Source organism: Lichtheimia ornata, assembly GCF_029851405.1.
Source record: "Lichtheimia ornata isolate CBS 291.66 chromosome Unknown scaffold00014, whole genome shotgun sequence".
In the NCBI taxonomy this organism is placed as follows: Eukaryota; Fungi; Mucoromycota; class Mucoromycetes; order Mucorales; family Lichtheimiaceae; genus Lichtheimia; species Lichtheimia ornata.
The window spans coordinates 276,252-294,008 of NW_026695334.1; the positions used below are offsets into that span (position 1 = coordinate 276,252).

At 44.1% G+C, this 17,757-nt stretch overlaps 9 protein-coding genes across 9 annotated transcripts; 6 read left to right on the top strand and 3 right to left on the bottom strand.

Annotated features, from left to right (window-relative positions):
* Positions 1–641: 641 nt before the first annotated feature.
* O0I10_004069 (uncharacterized protein) lies at positions 642–1,357 on the top strand (the record flags this gene model as incomplete). The annotated part of the gene is made up of 4 exons (XM_058484134.1): positions 642–805; positions 866–959; positions 1,035–1,146; positions 1,215–1,357. The coding sequence occupies 4 exons, from the start codon at positions 642–644 to the stop codon at positions 1,355–1,357; spliced, it is 513 nt and encodes a 170-aa protein (XP_058345122.1).
* A 337-nt stretch (positions 1,358–1,694) lies between these two features.
* Positions 1,695–1,969, bottom strand: O0I10_004070 (uncharacterized protein; the record flags this gene model as incomplete). Its single annotated transcript, XM_058484135.1, has 2 exons — positions 1,695–1,853; positions 1,922–1,969. 2 exons carry the CDS (start codon positions 1,967–1,969, stop codon positions 1,695–1,697), a joined length of 207 nt encoding a protein of 68 aa, XP_058345123.1.
* A 1,250-nt stretch (positions 1,970–3,219) lies between these two features.
* Positions 3,220–4,278, top strand: O0I10_004071 (uncharacterized protein; the record flags this gene model as incomplete). The annotated part of the gene is made up of 1 exon (XM_058484136.1): positions 3,220–4,278. One exon carries the CDS (start codon positions 3,220–3,222, stop codon positions 4,276–4,278), a length of 1,059 nt encoding a protein of 352 aa, XP_058345124.1.
* A 414-nt stretch (positions 4,279–4,692) lies between these two features.
* Positions 4,693–8,621, top strand: O0I10_004072 (uncharacterized protein; the record flags this gene model as incomplete). The annotated part of the gene is made up of 4 exons (XM_058484137.1): positions 4,693–4,826; positions 4,901–5,003; positions 5,132–6,689; positions 6,757–8,621. The coding sequence occupies 4 exons, from the start codon at positions 4,693–4,695 to the stop codon at positions 8,619–8,621; spliced, it is 3,660 nt and encodes a 1,219-aa protein (XP_058345125.1).
* A 537-nt stretch (positions 8,622–9,158) lies between these two features.
* O0I10_004073 (uncharacterized protein) lies at positions 9,159–9,747 on the top strand (the record flags this gene model as incomplete). Its single annotated transcript, XM_058484138.1, has 4 exons — positions 9,159–9,366; positions 9,423–9,530; positions 9,601–9,624; positions 9,683–9,747. The coding sequence occupies 4 exons, from the start codon at positions 9,159–9,161 to the stop codon at positions 9,745–9,747; spliced, it is 405 nt and encodes a 134-aa protein (XP_058345126.1).
* Positions 9,748–11,005: 1,258 nt separating this feature from the next.
* O0I10_004074 (uncharacterized protein) lies at positions 11,006–12,151 on the top strand (the record flags this gene model as incomplete). Its single annotated transcript, XM_058484139.1, has 7 exons — positions 11,006–11,136; positions 11,223–11,355; positions 11,448–11,557; positions 11,616–11,629; positions 11,689–11,857; positions 11,922–12,027; positions 12,086–12,151. The coding sequence occupies 7 exons, from the start codon at positions 11,006–11,008 to the stop codon at positions 12,149–12,151; spliced, it is 729 nt and encodes a 242-aa protein (XP_058345127.1).
* Positions 12,152–12,433: 282 nt separating this feature from the next.
* Positions 12,434–13,245, bottom strand: O0I10_004075 (uncharacterized protein; the record flags this gene model as incomplete). The annotated part of the gene is made up of 2 exons (XM_058484140.1): positions 12,434–12,694; positions 12,763–13,245. The coding sequence occupies 2 exons, from the start codon at positions 13,243–13,245 to the stop codon at positions 12,434–12,436; spliced, it is 744 nt and encodes a 247-aa protein (XP_058345128.1).
* A 162-nt stretch (positions 13,246–13,407) lies between these two features.
* Positions 13,408–14,404, bottom strand: O0I10_004076 (uncharacterized protein; the record flags this gene model as incomplete). The annotated part of the gene is made up of 6 exons (XM_058484141.1): positions 13,408–13,557; positions 13,644–13,714; positions 13,779–13,851; positions 13,921–14,058; positions 14,116–14,198; positions 14,260–14,404. The coding sequence occupies 6 exons, from the start codon at positions 14,402–14,404 to the stop codon at positions 13,408–13,410; spliced, it is 660 nt and encodes a 219-aa protein (XP_058345129.1).
* Positions 14,405–15,262: 858 nt separating this feature from the next.
* On the top strand, positions 15,263–17,342 carry O0I10_004077 (heat shock protein HSS1; the record flags this gene model as incomplete). Its single annotated transcript, XM_058484142.1, has 3 exons — positions 15,263–15,436; positions 15,504–16,535; positions 16,596–17,342. 3 exons carry the CDS (start codon positions 15,263–15,265, stop codon positions 17,340–17,342), a joined length of 1,953 nt encoding a protein of 650 aa, XP_058345130.1.
* Between the last annotated feature and the right edge of the window lie 415 nt (positions 17,343–17,757).

The window sequence follows — 17,757 nt, forward strand, 5'->3', positions numbered from 1 at the left end:
GCCTATTCAGAAAAGGAAGTTTTTCACACCTTGTCCCCCTTGATGTCATTTTGTCATATAATCGGTGAAGGGATTTGCTTGGTTACTCAAGATTTGGGATCGGCGCATTATACCATTTAAAGGGTTATGCTGGGTGGGCGATGGAAATGAGGGAGCCGATAATGAAAGGAGAGAAATGAGAGAGTGAATAAAGAACACACAGGCATATAGCCCCACAAGAAGAAAGCTAATATGACAAACGACACGCCGCACAAATGGATACACCGCTCATTAGAAAACACACACTAAAATAATGCTCACCACGTTCAAGTACCAGGAATAGGTAGGTCGCTTTTTATCTCTCGTGGTCCTAGACTTGGATGGAAAGTCAGCTTCACTTTCTTGAAAGTCTTTGATCTCGCTTTGGTTGGTACCTCTTTTCTTGGTTACTGATATCTTGAACTCATCCCCCCCCCTTTTCCTTATTTTCCCATTCCTTTCTTTTCATCCTTTCCTAACATCTTATCCACGCCCGCAATCTAATTGCTCTTGTTACTCTCTCTTTCTCTCACTCTCACTCTTTCTTTCTTCTTAAACTACCCCCTTCCACTCATTACTCTACTACTACTACAACATCTACTACCACCACCACTAGAAAAAAGATGAAGAAACTCTTTAGCATTGGCTTGCTTTTTGCTCTTGTTGCGATTTGTATTACCACCTCCAACACTGTCTATGCGCTCGACAAACGCCATGGTACTGCAAAGATTGGCACCTTCGGCAATGCGACTTTGAGCAGCACGAATAAGCGTGATGAAATCACCTGGTAAATTCAATTGACTATAAAATAGTCTTGTATTACACGTAGCTCACCTAGATTTTTCAGGTACACTGGCCAAGACTTGAAAAATGCTGCTTGCTATGGTCGAGATGGATTGGACCCTTTCCATGCAAAGAACACTGATATGATTGGTGCTATGGTATGTCTGTCGGGCACAATGAATACAATCACCCCACACAATGAGTATTAATATGATCCCATGATATGATAATAGGCCATGAAGGGCCTTGAACAATGCTACCAGTGCGTAAAGATCACTAACAAGAAGGACAAGCACCTCTCTGTTATCGTTCGCATCGTCGATAAGTGCGCTGCTTGTGAATTGAGTAAGGGGCCATTCAAGCTATATATAACGAAATCTTCTTGTATTGACGTGCGCTTTTCATGAATGTAGAGACTCATATCGATTTGACTGCTGGAGCATTTAAAATGATAGCTCCCAAGGGTGATCTTGATCTCGGCGTCGTGGATATCACCTGGGAACCCTTGAAGAAGTGTCCCAAATCGAAGTTGTTCCCCTTGGATCCAATTTTGTAATAATCTCTTCGTTTCTCTCCCATATCCATATCCAAACATAGCTTCATCAAACACTCCCGCTCTTTTCTTTCCCATCTCCTGTTTCTCTCTTCTTTACCCCAAGACAAAATGAATAAACCAAAGTGTACTTTTTGTCTTGATTGTGTCATGATTAGCTTTCACCTATAAATCCTCCTTTTCTCCTTCCTCACATTCACGTATATACACATATATATCCATCATGATCAAAAACAAAAGAAAAAGGTCGAAGTGAATATACAACAGGACAAAAGCGGTTGACAGGGAGTCGGTCGTTTGTTGTTATTGATCGTGTGTGTGTATGTAGATAATATCAAATCTAGTTCTTTTCTTCGGCAGACTTCAAGAACTCGCGAATGAAAGCCTCCTCGTCAGCAGAGCTGGCCTTGATTGGGGGAGTGGCGGGTTGAGGAGCCTTGGGCTTCATGATGAAGTAACCAGCAATGGCAGCGTAGCCACCGAGAAAGCCCATGGAAATCTTTACAGGAGGTCGTCGTGTCAATGGACAAGGGTTGCTTCTTTGCGTGATTACCAAAGAGTACTTACCACGTGGTTGGGAACAGCCTTGCCAGCAATAACGTAGGATCCAGCCATTTCGGAATCAATACAAGTTGAAGGATAAGAAAAAACTTCGCAAGGGGGTGTAATAGCACCTGCCCCCAATTGACCAGCCAAGTTCCCTCTCAGCCGTGAGGGTGACGTCAATCGTTCTCGCTAGACCCAACAACCCACCCACCCATCACTCATCATCATCACCACCTATCCCAATGTAACTCCGTTGTCCTCTAAAGTGATCATGGATACCGTCGTCATCATTTCCATGGATACCATCATTTCCATGGATACTCAAATACAATAAACCATGGGGCTCATTATGGGGCTCATTATGCCTTCAGGTTTAGCTTTTCCCCATGTTTGATATGCGTGTCATTGTGTGCCTGTCAAAATGTGGACCAATAATAAACAATGCACGCGATTTTGATAGGTACAAAAGCAATGATGTGCATTGTTCGTGGATGAGTGAGTGGCTCTTGCGTCGATTGTATACTTGACGGGAATGTTCATATGAAGATAAAAAGTACATACATACTCCTTTTTCCTTTGCTATGAAGCGAGGTATGTCAACATCACACCCATTATGGAAGAAGACAAGCTAAATCAGCCAGAGCGACAAAGACGTGATGATGCTTTATGATCATTGATACCATACAGGCTCGAACATTGTCTGCAAGTAAAGCCGTTGCTCGCTGTAATACAAAAGATGTCCTGGACAAACAAGGAATGGGTGAAGTCCTGAACATCACCCTAAGCTTACAAAGGTAGTGGTTGATGTCCTGAACATCATTTCGTAATACAAAAATACAAAAATTGACGCCCACAACATCAACAAGTAGTACAGACGTCCTGAACTTCAGCTAACTCCTTTTAAAGAAACCTTGTAGAACCAAGATAATAGCGAAGCGGGTTGTCTTGATTTGTGTAAATGAATGCGTGGTGCATCGGCATCCATCAGGGATAAAAAACAAGGTGCATACACAGGGGAGATAACACTCATACTTTGGTAAAATATGTGTTGTGTAATGGAGTGTTGTGTGGGGAAGGGTGATGGTGTGAGTTTCATCTCTAGCATTCATCCTCGGTACATAGAATACACGTTGTCGGCGCCATTATTTTACGCCCAATTATTCCTCCCGCTGGATCAACTTAAATGCAAGTCTCTTGCATTGATCGCTCTTTTTTTGTTCCCTTCACACACTCTGCTGCTGCACCTCCAAGAACAAAGAAATAACCACTTTATTATCACCTGCCTTATTTTTGCTTCTTTGTCTTTCTTTCCATAAACTATGTTTACCAACACTCTTCGAACGTCCTCATTCCCCACACGTCCTACCTCGATTCTTGACCCCAACAATCTACAACCAATGTCAAAGACTGTGCATTTCGCACCCTACCCCACTATTATGGATAGCCCTGAAAGCGTCACCTCTGATGATGATTCAAGTTCTCAAGAAGACATTCCATGCTCGCCTGTGATTCCTGGACGACGAACCAAGCAGGAGCTTGATGCTATGATTGAGAATCTTTTTGGGACAGATGCTGCAACCACAACCAACATCACCACCACCAACGAGGAGAAGAAAAAGGAGAAGGGACATGAGCAAGGCATTGCAAGTAGTAACCACAACAAGGGATACATCAACAACAAGAGCAAGCGAAAGTGGGATGATACCAAGGATATCAAGGCACCAAACGACGAGGCTACCATCAAGAAAAAGGGAATCTTGGCGAAGAAATCAACCAGTATTCAACCTGCTATGAAGCCAGCACGTCGTGTATCACCCGCAGACCTCGAGAAAAGAGAAGTTGCTGTCTGGACTGGTTATGTTGAATTATCGCGAAGGATCAGGTTCCAGGCAACAGCGCGTCAAATTGGAGGAAGGAAATTGAGTATGAGCGAATGGAGTCATGTTTTGTCGCCTACATTATGGGTTGAAGGACGCATTCACGTGGATGTTGTTGATGACTATGTGACCAAAATACAACATACACCTGCAGCAAGACATGAGATCGTATTGGTGCTCTTTGAACCCACTCAAGCAACGACCGACAATGGACATGAAGCGGACACTTTGAAGGAATACCTTGATTCCAGGCGACGTTTGGGTGTCATTGGCCACAACATGACCAGCGTAAAGGACTTTTATTTGATGCCACTTTCAGAGTATCAGCAGCTACCTGATTTTTTGTATGTGGTGCGTATGGATGAAGTGGATATCAAACGTCAAGGAAATGTATACATTGGGATTATTGTGATTCAGAAACCTGCACCCTTACCATTACCCTTACCATCATCATCATCATCATCATTACATCGATCACCACCTAGTAGTAGCCAAGCGTGAAAAGAAGAAAAAAGATTCTCACGTATATCACTCTCATATCCTATACTCACAATTCCCCCATCCTCCTCATTTGTACATCATGAAACATTTTCGCATTGCTATTTGTTGAATAAAAAGTTAATAATGTCCCAATTATCATGTAAATAGATAATAGTGAGAGAGCAAGTAAGAGAGAGAGAGAGAGAGAGAGAGAGGCAAAAGAGAGAAAAAGTCCGCAATGAAAACGGTTGGCAGGGAGAACGAGGGATTCTCCAATCTCGACGTATCTCCTTTCTTCTTCCAACCCACCTTATTCACCCACCCACCCACCCATACACCCTCACTCATACGCTCCACCTTCTTTTCTCCTCATTGTGTCTCGTTCATATCTCTCTATTTGCCGTTGAATTCTCGCCTCCGTGCTAATCAAGCTTGATGAATCAACAAAACCCCAACTTGCCCAATGGGCAGCAGCAGCAACTCAACATGGGAATGCAGAACAACATTGCCAACCCCCACTGGCGTGATGAATTGCCTGCAAGTGACCGCAATAGCTTTGTAACGCAACTGTAAGTGTCTATCATGCATCACAAAGTGTATGGGATCAAGAAAGGCTAATAGGAGAGCGATTGATATTGATCAGGGCACAAGCTTTGACACTGTTATCGCCAAACACATCAGAGAATGACATTTATACTGCAGCAAGGAACTTTGAGCAAACGTTATACCAGAACAGTATCAACAAGGTAAAGAAAAGAGTATAAATGGTGTGCGTGTGTGGGGGAAAAAGGATGGAGGATGAGGAGGGATTTTTCCCCGAGGCATGTGTGTGTGTGTGTATGGATGTATGTATTCAATTCTCTTCTTTTTATAGAATCAATACATCCTTGCTTATGCCAAGAAGATTCATCACATTCGATCCAGTCTACGAGATTTGATGGCGAATCAAGGTGGTGCTGGTGGTAATGCTGCTGCTGCTGCTGCTGCTGCTGCGGCCGCTGCTGCGTCAGCCGGTGGTGCTGGTGGTCCATCCAATCTTGCCAACATGATCCATGACGGTCAGCTGCCACTTAATATTGGCAATCTCGCCATGCAGCAGCAAATGTCTCCGCTTGTTGCACAACAACAGCAGAACGCGTCGCCCCATCAGGCCACTCCTGCCAGTCAACAACAACAACAGCAACAACGACAGCAGCAGCAACAACAAAATTTCGCATCACCTTTAAATATGAACCAACAAATGGCAGCGGGGCAGAACCAAATACGTCCAAACATGTTTCAACCGGGTATGATGCAAAGACCTCTTCAACAACAAGGGGTGCCCATACAACAGCCTCAACAACAACAACAACAAGGTCAACCACAACAACAGCAACCACAGCAACAACAACAGCAGCAGCCTCAACAACAAGGTCAACCCCAATTACAAAATCCACAACAACAAGCACAATTATTAGCATTACAAAGGGCGGCTTTGGCAGCTGCTCAGCAACAGGGTGTTACTAGTCAAGCGGGTGGTAATGGTGGTGGAGGAGGAGGCAATCAGCAGCAGCAAATATCATTGAACATGTTACAAAGTCTTGGTGGTGCGCTTAATGGTGTTAACCAACCTGCAGCCATGTCATTATCACCACAACAAATGCAAATGTTTCTTGCTCGACAATTGGCTTTTCAAAATCAACAACGATCTCAACAAGGTGGTCAACAACAACCAACAACACAGCAACCAGCACAATCACAACCATCTCAAGGCACTTCACAACAACCCAATGCTGCAAGTATGTTGATGAATATGAATATGCAACAAATTCGACCTGGGATGATGCAACAAAGTCCCAATTTCAGATCTGGTGTTACAGCTGCATCCTTACAAGCTGCTGCTTCATATCCTGCTGGTGCCGCTGCTGCTCTCAATCAAGCTTCTATGCCTGGTGTATCAGCTGCTATGCTTGCCAATAATCTTACTGCTCAACAACAAGTGTCACGTCCACCTCATCAGCCTCAGGCACAGCCACAACAACAGCAAGGGCAACCACAACAACAACAGCAACAGCCACAACAACAAGGGCAAATGTCACAACAAGAATTGTTGATCCAACAAATTCAGCAGCAGCATAGACAACAATTGTTGAGGCAACAACAACAGCAACAGCAACAGCAGCAGCAACAACAAGGAGGTCAAGGTCAAGGTCAAGGTCAACCACAACAACCATCACCAAGACCCCCACAGCAACCTCAGCAACAACAACAACAGCAGCAACCTCCTCAGCAACCAGGAATGCCCCAAAATGCAGCCGCCATGCTTCAAAACACGAATGCTTCTCCACAACAACGACAAGCTAATAATCAAAGGTTGATGATGATGATACAACAACGTGGTGGTGCTGCTGAATTGGTGCGTCAATTGGATGAAACGGTTCGAAATGGTCGTGGTAAGTATTATAGCAGCAGCAATTGGAATTAGGGTGATGATGATGCTAATAATCCATGTTTTAATAGCTCGTGCTAGACCTGTTGAAAATTTGAGCCAGCAAGAAAAGAATGATATCAATGAGAATATGCTGCGAATGAAGCAAATGTTCGATAGGCTGGGTGAATTATTGCCAGTGTTTCTACAAATGACCAGCAATGTGGAGGCGACTCGACGACTTATTCTCATGAAGCATCTTTACGAGGAGCAATTTAAGCTTTTGCCACAACAAACATACATTGTGACCTTGGATCAGCTTAATCTCTTGAGGGATCAATTGTCACGATACTTTAATTGGGTGCGTCTCAATGTCTCGGGTCCACAGATGGGTGGCATGCAACAACAACAGCAACAACCTGGTGTATCACAGCCTCCAGCTATGGGATCACAACCTCCTACTACAGCTGCAGCTACAGTATCACAAATGCCTCAAGCCCCACAGCCACAACCACCATCAGCCACACAGGCACCTCCACAACAAGGACAACAACAACACGTGCCATCCCCTATGCCTCAACAGCAACAAGCCGTACGTCCACCTGTTTCAATGTCACAATCTCCTCAACAAATGGCTGCTGAACAAGTACCCACATCCAATGCAATGGGTATCAAACGTGCTAGTATCGATTTGAAATTGCCACCATCCAAAAAGCAACGTGCAGCAGCTAATCAACAACAACAACAACCCCAAGAAGCAGGTGTATCATCTGCACCCTCACCAGCAGCAGCACAAGCAGTATCAGCATCATCATCACCGGCTACTATGCTTCAAACAGGTCAAGCACCGCCTGCTTTGGGTGGTGGTGGTGGTGGTGGTGGTGGTCCAATTGCTACCAACAATGTTTCACCACAAGAGTTACAACAAGCTGCCCTTGCTAGAGGATTCCCTGCTGAATTGTTGCGAGTATTACCAGAACAAGCTTTGCAATGGAGTTGGGTTCTTACTCAAGCTGAAAAGAAGGCATTGTCATTGAATCCACAAAGCATTGATTATCTTCGTAAAATGTTGGATATGGCTGTCAATGCTGCTAGAAGGCAATTGGAAATGCAACAGCAGCAGCAGCAACAACAACAACAACAAAATGTTGCCACGACAACCGAAACGCCACAGCAACAACAAACACCTGTGCCACCTCCATCACAACAACGTACACCTTCAGTGACATCGATACGTTCATCACCAGCAATGACACCTGCAGCTGCATCCACACCTGCTACGAATGCTGCTGCAACACCTGCACCAGCACCACCACCAGCATCCACTCCATCCATGGCTGCTGCAGCAAGTAGACCAGCAACAACGCCCATGACTACACCCGCTACAATTGCAGCAACGACTTCTACTACTACGCCTGCTACTGTAGCCACCACACCCACTACGCTTACTACCACTCCTACTGCTACCACTGTTGCTGCTGTGAGTACACCGATGGCGAGTCATATAGCAACGACACCTACTACAAGTCGTCCACAATTATCAACGACACCATCACAACAGCAACAACAACGTCCTGGCATGAATGCAGAAAACAAAGTGGTCAACACGATGATGTATGCCAATGATGTGCTCAAGGATGTTGCTTCTATTCTTGCCCAAAAGACACCTGATGATGCACCGGAAAAGATCGCATTGGACGTCATGCGGGAAGGGCCTCATTGTGCTTATGCATTTGACGCCTCTCCTTTCAAAGAAGGATACAAGGATGAAACATTTAGTTTGGCGCTTGATCGTGGATTACTTGGCAGCAAGAATGAAATTACCAAAGACAATGAGCCCGCCGACCCCTCGACCGACTGGTACGAACCTGGCATGATGGATCCTGGTATCATTGGAATGAATGAAATCATGCGTGGTTTTGAGTGGGATGAGTCGGGCGCCATGATATCATCTTAATACACTCTCACTCTCACTCTTTTTTTTTTGCATCCGTTACAGCATAATACTACTTTCAGTATACTCTATTCCCCCCCACCCACCCCACCCTACACAACACCTCGTTTCTTCTTTCACTCACACTCACACACTCAACAACGCAATAAATCATTCTCATGTAAACAACAACATTGTAACACACATTAAAGAGAAAAATGAAAGTATAATGAGATCCTGGGTCCCTCTTTTTTATTTGCACGTTTGTCATTTATGCATCCAATGTGACGATGGGGCTCTTTGTCTTGAATCATGCCCAGTTCTGCAATTGATTTTTCCCCGCTTGAAAGAAAAGAATCAATATCTAAAATTGCAGGAAATCAAGCCTTCTGCAGGATGCAATGCGTTGTTCTTGTGTTGTCCCTTGACAGCACCTCCATGACGCATACATCACACGTAGCCTCTTCTTTGTTTGCCAAAATTTGTATATATAGAACCCCCACCTTTTTACACATTGAGTCTCTCACTCTCTCACTCTTTCTTCTTTCCACCCTAATCACGATGCCATCATCATCCAACTTTGTTTTCATTTTCGTGTCTCTTGCCATGCTTATGCAAACCATTACGGCAACAGGTCTCTTTTCCAAAACCAAAGGAGAGGTCTCAATTGGCGATGCTACTTACTACAATCCCGGCCCTGGATCATGCGGATTTACAAATGCAGAGAATGAGGACATTGTGGCGATGAATTATGTCCAAATGGAAAATGGTAATGTTGATGTTTTGATGATCCCCCTTTTGCTTCTAACATTTTCTACTACGTAGGTCCCAACCCCAACAACAACCCGCTTTGCGACACGTATATCATCATCAAAGGTTCTCAAGGAGAAAGCAAAGCTCGCATTGTCGATACTTGCCCAAAGTGCGAATACGGTAAGGTTGAACATTCTATGCACCACGAATTCACTAATTGACCATACTGGTGGGGTCATCATTATTATAGGATGTTTGGATCTATCACCAAAAGGTAATGTATGGATGCCACCCATAAAACCACAAAATACTAACAGCATGCTCGTTTACAGTGTTCTTGGACGTATGCGGTGATTTAGACAAAGGAAGATGCACCGTCCGTTGGAAGTTCATGTAAACCACAGCCATGCATGTATGCCATGCTTGCCACTAGAAATTCAAACACTACCACCACCAATGTATCAAGAGCCCATTACACAGTACTTTAGATAGAATAACCTATTGTCATTAGCGACACCCAGCTTTATAATACGAATATCTGTATCAAGTCCATAAAGTAGTATTTTTAACCTCTCATAAAGGCATGGTGGTGTTGTCTTTGTTCGTGAATATTAAGCTCATCCTCTCAACGGCGAATCATTTTGAATCATGAATATGAGATAATTTGATTGTTGTTCTGCATGACTTTTTAATTATAGGCATACTCGTCTTCTAAAAAGGCACCATCATAGAAGGTATCGGCTTGCTCATCTCGTCTCTCTCTCTCTCTCTCTCACACACACACACACATACATACATACAGTGTTCCCCTGCTTGGCCTCCTACCCTTCAGGGCCTTGGGTGGCAATAATAAAATGGATGATAGAGAGAAAATAAAACTGCGATCGTCATATGAAAAGGATTCTCCTGAATCAACCACAGCAGCAGCAGCAGGAGCGCTCACAATAAGAGGGAAGAAACGGGATAGGAGATGGCATTTGGGGAGGATCACAATGTGCGTCGTGCATCAACAAGACCGAATTACTGTTACGCCTCGGCACTTTAGCAATGGATATTATCATCACGCTATAACAAAAGGTTGCCCTTTAGAAACGCAACCATGATGAGTCGTCAATCATGCCCCCATGTTGCAAAGGGCTATTGCATGAAAACTCCGGTGAGCGGTCGCTACTATGCGACTTTTGACTAGTAGTTTTATCCAATCAGATGTCTTTTTATTGTATCTTTGACTTTGTAAAGGGCATGTTGCAATTCTTCTTAGAGGGAGGTAGTGATACCATTGTAATGTTGGTGTATGCTGCTGTCGACACAGCTGAAGAATGAGACCAGTGGTAGATCAAGTATGATTACTACAAGTTGCACATCTCCAGGAAGGATGATGGAATCCATAGCAACAGAAAGAAGCTGATTAAATGATGAATTCGTTGCATGAAGATCGACCCTGAATAGATAGGTGTCTACATACGATGAATGATGGGGGATGATGATGGTAGCTTGTCTCCGATCTCGCCATCCCTCCTTCACTTTTTGTCTTTTCCTGTTTTACACAACGACCCAGCTACTTGCTCAATCACATATCACGCTTTTGTCTTTTGCCAGCCCCGCCACGCCTTGCCCTTTTGTGATCGATCACGCCTTCAGCTCAACCATTCCACATGCATAATTCGAAACAGCAACAGTCTTCAAAAGCGGGCTCATCCCTAACGTCGTCGTCACCAGCAAAGAACGATGCTTCAAGCAACTCACAACCTCCACTGTCAGAAAAGCAGCGAGAGACCAACAATGCGTAAGCATATACAAATGGCAAGAGCGGTTGTGGTGTGTGTGTGTGTGTATGTGTGCATATATCATGATAACACGAGTCATATCAAGCTTCTTTCGAAAAATGGTCAACGACCGCAACAAAAAGCTTGAAGAGTTACAACAAACGCATACCACATTGCAGACCAACGCAACAAAGATATCAGAAAATGAAAAGGAGGATCAAACGAATAAGGCATCATTGGTAAGTAAATGAATGGGGGGATCATCATCATGGTCATCATCATCACTCATTGGGAAGGGCGGTTTTTTTCCTCTTCATGCATGATTTTCAAGGCATTCATGCTACTGGGTGAGTTGATTGATGAATGCATATATGACGTTGTCTTTGAAGCACACCGAAATATAAAGCAAGCAAACAGCGTATGTCAAATCTGTCAAACAAAGTAAGTATATGGATGACATGAGTCTACAAGAGATTGATCGCCTTCCTTTTCATTTTAGATGTCGATCTTATGGTAGGTGGAGGATGAGGATGAGGATGGCATGGATCAAGGTAATTGACTTTATCTCGTAGTATCAAGGCCTGGATGTGATGTCTATGGGAATACGTATGCAGCCAACAACCTTCCATCTTATGAATGTGTCAATTGCCACAAGATGATTGCAGCAGGACGATACGCACCCCATTTAGAAAAGTGTCTTGGACTAGCAGGGCGTCAATCGAGTCGAGTAGCCAATCGGCGGTAAGTTCACCATCATCGTCATTGAGAAGGGATTGGATTATTGATATGTATCTATATCAACAAGGCTTGGATCATCATCACCTTACGCATCAACACCCACATCCATGGATGAATCAGCACATGCCTTAAGTGACCCAGAATCCGATAAGAAAAAGAAACGTCCGATTCAAGTATGTATGATCGAGGAGGATGTTGTGAGTGGATATCATCTAATGAGCTTTATTATAGTCAACATCCAATGGAATTTCACGAGTCAAGAAACTAAAGAATGCATCCATGTCAGAGAAACCCTGATAGCCATCAATAAAAGAGAGATTCATTCCTTGTGTAGCCATGTATGCATGATGATGTGATGTGATTTATTGGTAAGCAAGAAGCGGGAGATAAAGATAAAGGGCGGGAAGAATCGATGGCTGTTTTTTTTTTGAGAGAACGTGAATTAAACACGCGTATACACACAACACAGCAGGGAGAGGGGGCTTTTTTTAAAAGGTATCAATGAAATGAATAGGAATAACAAATGATGAACGAGATGAAGAAGCGAATGATAAGAAAAAAAGAGGGCGATAGCCATTTTCACGAGTTGTTTTCAGTGTTGTCACATGCTTGAGGATTGTTTGTTCCGCGTACGCTCCGCAGCTTATCCAACCACAGCTCTGCACGGTCCACAGTGTCTGAAAAGACAACGGAGACGGATTGAAGCATATCAACAGATTCTTGACCAAACGTTAATAACCGGATCGCCGTTTGTTCTTGAGGAAGACCTTCATTTGTGGGTGTCAAGAGGGGTGAAGCAGCGGGTGATGTGGCTGTTGAACGAATGTCACTCAGAGTTGCCTATCGAATAAAAACAACATGTGTCAGCGTAAAAGGGGGTTCTTGCAGAAATGTGAATGATTCCTTACACAACGGCCCGGAAGATCAAGAATGAATCCACGCACAGCCATTTTTGCCTGATGTGGAAGGCTGTTGCTTGCATATCGACTTATCACGTCAACCACCTTGCGTAGCGTGTCAACGATGTCTTTTTTGATAGAAGAGAGATGAGAACGATGCATGTTGTTGTTGGGATGATGAGGGGCCAAAGAGTGTTGTTGTTGTTGTTGAGAAGAAGCTAAGGAAACTAAAAAGTCTCGAAGCACGTTCATTTGTTGTTCGATGTGTCGCATAGCGTATTGTAACCAGCTCAAGCAGTATTTAAGGCATTTCATTGATTCTTCACTAATAACAGCTGCTGTGCTGCCTGCTGCCGAGCTAGCATGAACAACGAGTTGCTGCCATGCGCTAGGAGGTGTTGTGGTGGGTCGAGCAGAAGAAGACGATGGATAAGGTGATGTTGATCGTATGGATGAAGAGTTGGAACGTACTCGCATTCGTGGACTCGACATTGTTTGTGATAAGAAAAAAGGGAAAAAGCGAAAGAGATGGGAAATGCACAATAAGAAAAAAAAAGCAAAAGGATGGTGGAATATATTTTGTGGATCATTGGGAGCAGCAACTACAGCTTTTTCACGTGAAATAATTCAACCCCAATTCTATCAATAGCAACCCTAGACAAGTTTCTTGGCCACAAAGAATTGCTTGTAATGATTCAATTGCCATGCACAGATGCCACCAAGGACAATGAATTGCAACAAAGTCCACCACACAACGCGTGAATTGATGACTTCGGAATGATCACGGTATTCAGCCTCGCGTTCCTGAAACACAGCCATCCAATTTAGTATCATTCTCGAAAAAAGTCCCCCCCATCCCCGTATCCCACCCAGCATTGCATATTACTTACCCGTTGTGCTGATTGTTCTCGTCGAATGTCCTGTACTCGCTCATTCAGATCATGAATACGTCTGGCCATATCTATTATCAAGGAAACATCCTTTTAGTATACATGTACATACCACCAGCCTAGCAATGTATATACCTGAAAGTGCCTCGCCATGATCATGCTCATGATCCACTGTTGGGTCATCAAAATCCATTTCAAGTGTCATTCTCTATGATCCCACCCACTTCAAAGTTAACATCCTTGATCCCCAATCCATCATGCACATCCACACACATACCGTCTTTGTGGAATCAAACCATGAGGTGCTTGCAACTGAAAGACAAATCGAATGATCACCAGCATCCACTGAAGTAAACATGAATCGACCACTAGGTTGATCTTGTCGGTTGACGAGAATGTGTTCTTGAGCCACTTCCTATATAGCCTCGCCTTAGTTTTTATTCTTGCAACACGCGCGATAGCCAACATTTACCTCGACCGTAATCTGGATTTTCACTTCGGGATTGACGATCCACTGGTTTTGGACGGCAGAGAATTGTTCAGCTTTATAAATGCCTGGAAACGAATGGGTGAGTAATAGAAAGAAAGAGCAAGAGCAAGAGCAAGAGCAACGCACCTGTAACCAAGGTCTCTTGTGGTAGTTCCTCAAGGAAACACTTTTTCTCGGAACCCTCCAAGTAGAAATACAAGGCATCAGACACCTGAGCCATGAGGAGAATGGCCACCATCAGGGCACCAGCCAAGCATCGCGTGCCAAACATCGAGATCAGGCAAGTAGTTGTTGAAGAAGAAAGCGCGGGCTCATAGTGCTGGTGTCATGGTACAAGATGATTCGCCAACAGCGGTCGGGATATGTTTTTACGTTGCACATTCAAGAAACGACGTGTGTGTGGTGCGTGAATCTTACATCATGGATAAAGTAGGTCTACTTTTTTTTTGCTAGCGTGAAAAAGAAACGTTGGGGAGGGGGTTTATGTTGTTCAACAAAGCAATTTATGCGAGGGGGGGGCCTAACACACACCATTGCTGCTGCTGTTGCTGCACAATTTGGTTGGACGAGAAGATCAATTGCCTTTTGGCTCTAGTTTTCCCGAGATGATACATAAAAGCAATAAGAAATAAAGTGTGGTAGTCTTGTATTCATGATAAACCAAATTCAACATGTGTGTGTGTCTATGTAAGGTGGACCGTGCTCATTATGGTGTGACATTCTTTAAAGGCGTCGTGCTTTATTTTACCGACATGGGAGATGAATAAGAGAGAAAGATGAGATACGCATGGGTGTGTGTGCGTGTGTGTGTGGGTATACATTCAACAAGGGATGGAAAGAATAAAGAAATAGGATGATTTCAAATCATTTTCTCTAGAGAAAACGTAGCCGACAATGAGCTCGAAAGTACAAGAAACTAAGGGATGCTGCCAGAAAATGCCAGCAATGAATGCATCAAGCGATGATGTTTGTTATTGCTAAATTAGGGCTAGTCCAACTGAAACTTTCCTGGCGATTCTCTCAGTTTCCAAATTGTTTTATGCAGCGGTGGATATAAAATGCAACCCCCAGCGCGTCCCCTCCCCTTGTTCTCACTCATCGTTTTTCTTTCTTATCCATACCTACTATTATGAGCAAAGCCGTTGGAATTGATTTGGGTACAACCTACAGCTGTGTTGGCGTCTGGCAAAATGATCGTGTGGAGATTATCGCCAACGACCAAGGCAATCGTACCACTCCCTCGTACGTCGCTTTCACTGACAGCGAGCGTTTGATTGGTGATGCTGCCAAGAATCAAGTTGCTGTAAGTACACGTATACATACATACAATCAATTAGACCCATGTATATTAACGCTCGCTCTTTTTATAGATGAATCCTCACAACACTGTCTTTGATGCCAAGCGTCTTATTGGTCGTCGTTTTGCTGATGCTGAAGTGCAAGCTGACATGAAGCATTGGCCCTTCAAGGTCATTGATAGCGGAGGAAAGCCTATGATTGAAGTTGAATACAAGGGCGAGAAGAAGACATTCACCCCAGAAGAAATCTCATCCATGGTTCTTGTCAAGATGCGTGAGACTGCTGAAGGCTACTTGGGTACCAAGGTTGAGAGCTCTGTCATTACCGTCCCTGCCTATTTCAACGACTCCCAACGTCAAGCTACCAAGGATGCTGGTGCCATTTCGGGCATGAATGTATTGCGTATCATCAACGAACCCACTGCTGCTGCTATTGCCTATGGTCTTGACAAGCAGGCCAAGGGTGAACACAATGTCCTTATTTTCGACTTGGGTGGTGGTACTTTTGATGTCTCTCTTTTGACCATTGAGGAAGGCATTTTCGAAGTCAAGGCTACTGCTGGTGACACTCACTTGGGTGGTGAAGACTTTGACAACCGTTTGGTGAACCACTTTATCCAAGAATTCAAGCGCAAGTTCAAGAAGGACATCTCTGGCAATCCTCGTGCCGTTCGTCGTTTGCGTACTGCTTGTGAACGTGCCAAGCGTACCTTGTCGTCATCAGCTCAAACCTCCATTGAAATCGATTCACTCTTTGAAGGCGTTGACTTTTACACCTCCCTCACGCGTGCTCGCTTTGAAGAACTTTGCCAAGATCTCTTCCGCAACACCATGGAGCCTGTTGAAAAGGTGCTTCGTGATGCAAAGATTGACAAGGGCTCTGTACATGAAATCGTTCTTGTTGGTGGCTCCACGCGTATCCCCAAGATCCAAAAGATGGTGTCAGACTTTTTCAATGGCAAGGAACCAAACAAATCCATCAACCCTGATGAAGCCGTCGCTTATGGTGCTGCCGTTCAAGCTGCCATTCTCACTGGTGATACCTCTGAAAAGACCGATTCACTCTTGTTGCTTGATGTTGCACCTTTGTCTCTTGGTATTGAGGTATGTATACCCTGTGTGTGTGAAATAGTGAGGCTATGTTACTTACCTTTTTTGGTATAGACTGCTGGTGGTGTCATGACACCTCTCATCAAGCGTAACACAACCGTGCCTACCAAGAAATCCGAAATCTTCTCAACCTATGCTGATAACCAACCTGGTGTCTTGATTCAAGTCTTTGAAGGTGAACGTGCACGTACCAAGGACAACAATTTGCTTGGCAAGTTTGAGCTTACTGGCATTCCACCTGCACCTCGTGGTGTCCCTCAAATTGAAGTCACCTTTGATGTCGATGCCAATGGTATCTTGAATGTATCAGCTCTTGACAAGACCACTGGCAAGTCCAACAAGATCACCATCACCAACGATAAGGGTCGTCTTTCCAAGGAAGAGATTGAACGCATGGTGGCTGATGCTGAAAAGTACAAGGCTGAAGATGAAGCTGCTGCCGCTCGTATCTCTGCAAAGAATGGTCTTGAGTCTTATGCTTACAACTTGCGCAACACCTTGAATGAAGAAAACGTCGCTAGCAAGATCGAGGCTGATGACAAGGAAAAGCTCAACAAGGCTATCACTGAGACAATCGAGTGGCTCGACAATAGCCAAGAAGCCAGCAAGGAAGAATACGAAGGCAAGCAAAAGGAACTTGAAGAAGTTGCCAACCCCATCATGCAAAAGATGTATGCAGCTGCTGGTGGTGCAGGTGGTCCTGGCGGTGCTGCTCCAGGTGGTTTCCCAGGTGGTGCTCCTCCACCAGGTGGTGGTGCTGGCGGTGCCGATTCTGGTCCTACTGTTGAAGAAGTCGATTAAAGGGCTCCTTCCATATAGCCAACAACAACATCATCATCTTCTCATCTCTTACCTTCTTTCCATTGCTCCCATTCCCCTACCCGAACACGACATGAAATCTTAGGAATTGTACAAATTTGAAAACAAACAAAAAGCTTTTTTCTCTCGCTCTCTCTCTTACCTTCTTTGTAATAAATTCAGAAAGTTGGTCAGGCTCTTTTGTATATAGCTCTGGGAGCCTGGCTTCTAAAAAAACATTCTTGTTACTTTTTCATGTTGTTTACACGTTTATGAAAGCTCAATTCATGGCCATACATTGTCTCAATATCAAGCAATCAAAGTTTGGCATAACGTCTTCTTCCTTGTGCTACTGTATCAGGTAATATCCAAAAAAGAAACAAGGCCATGATGATCACATAGCAACCTCCCACGTGTT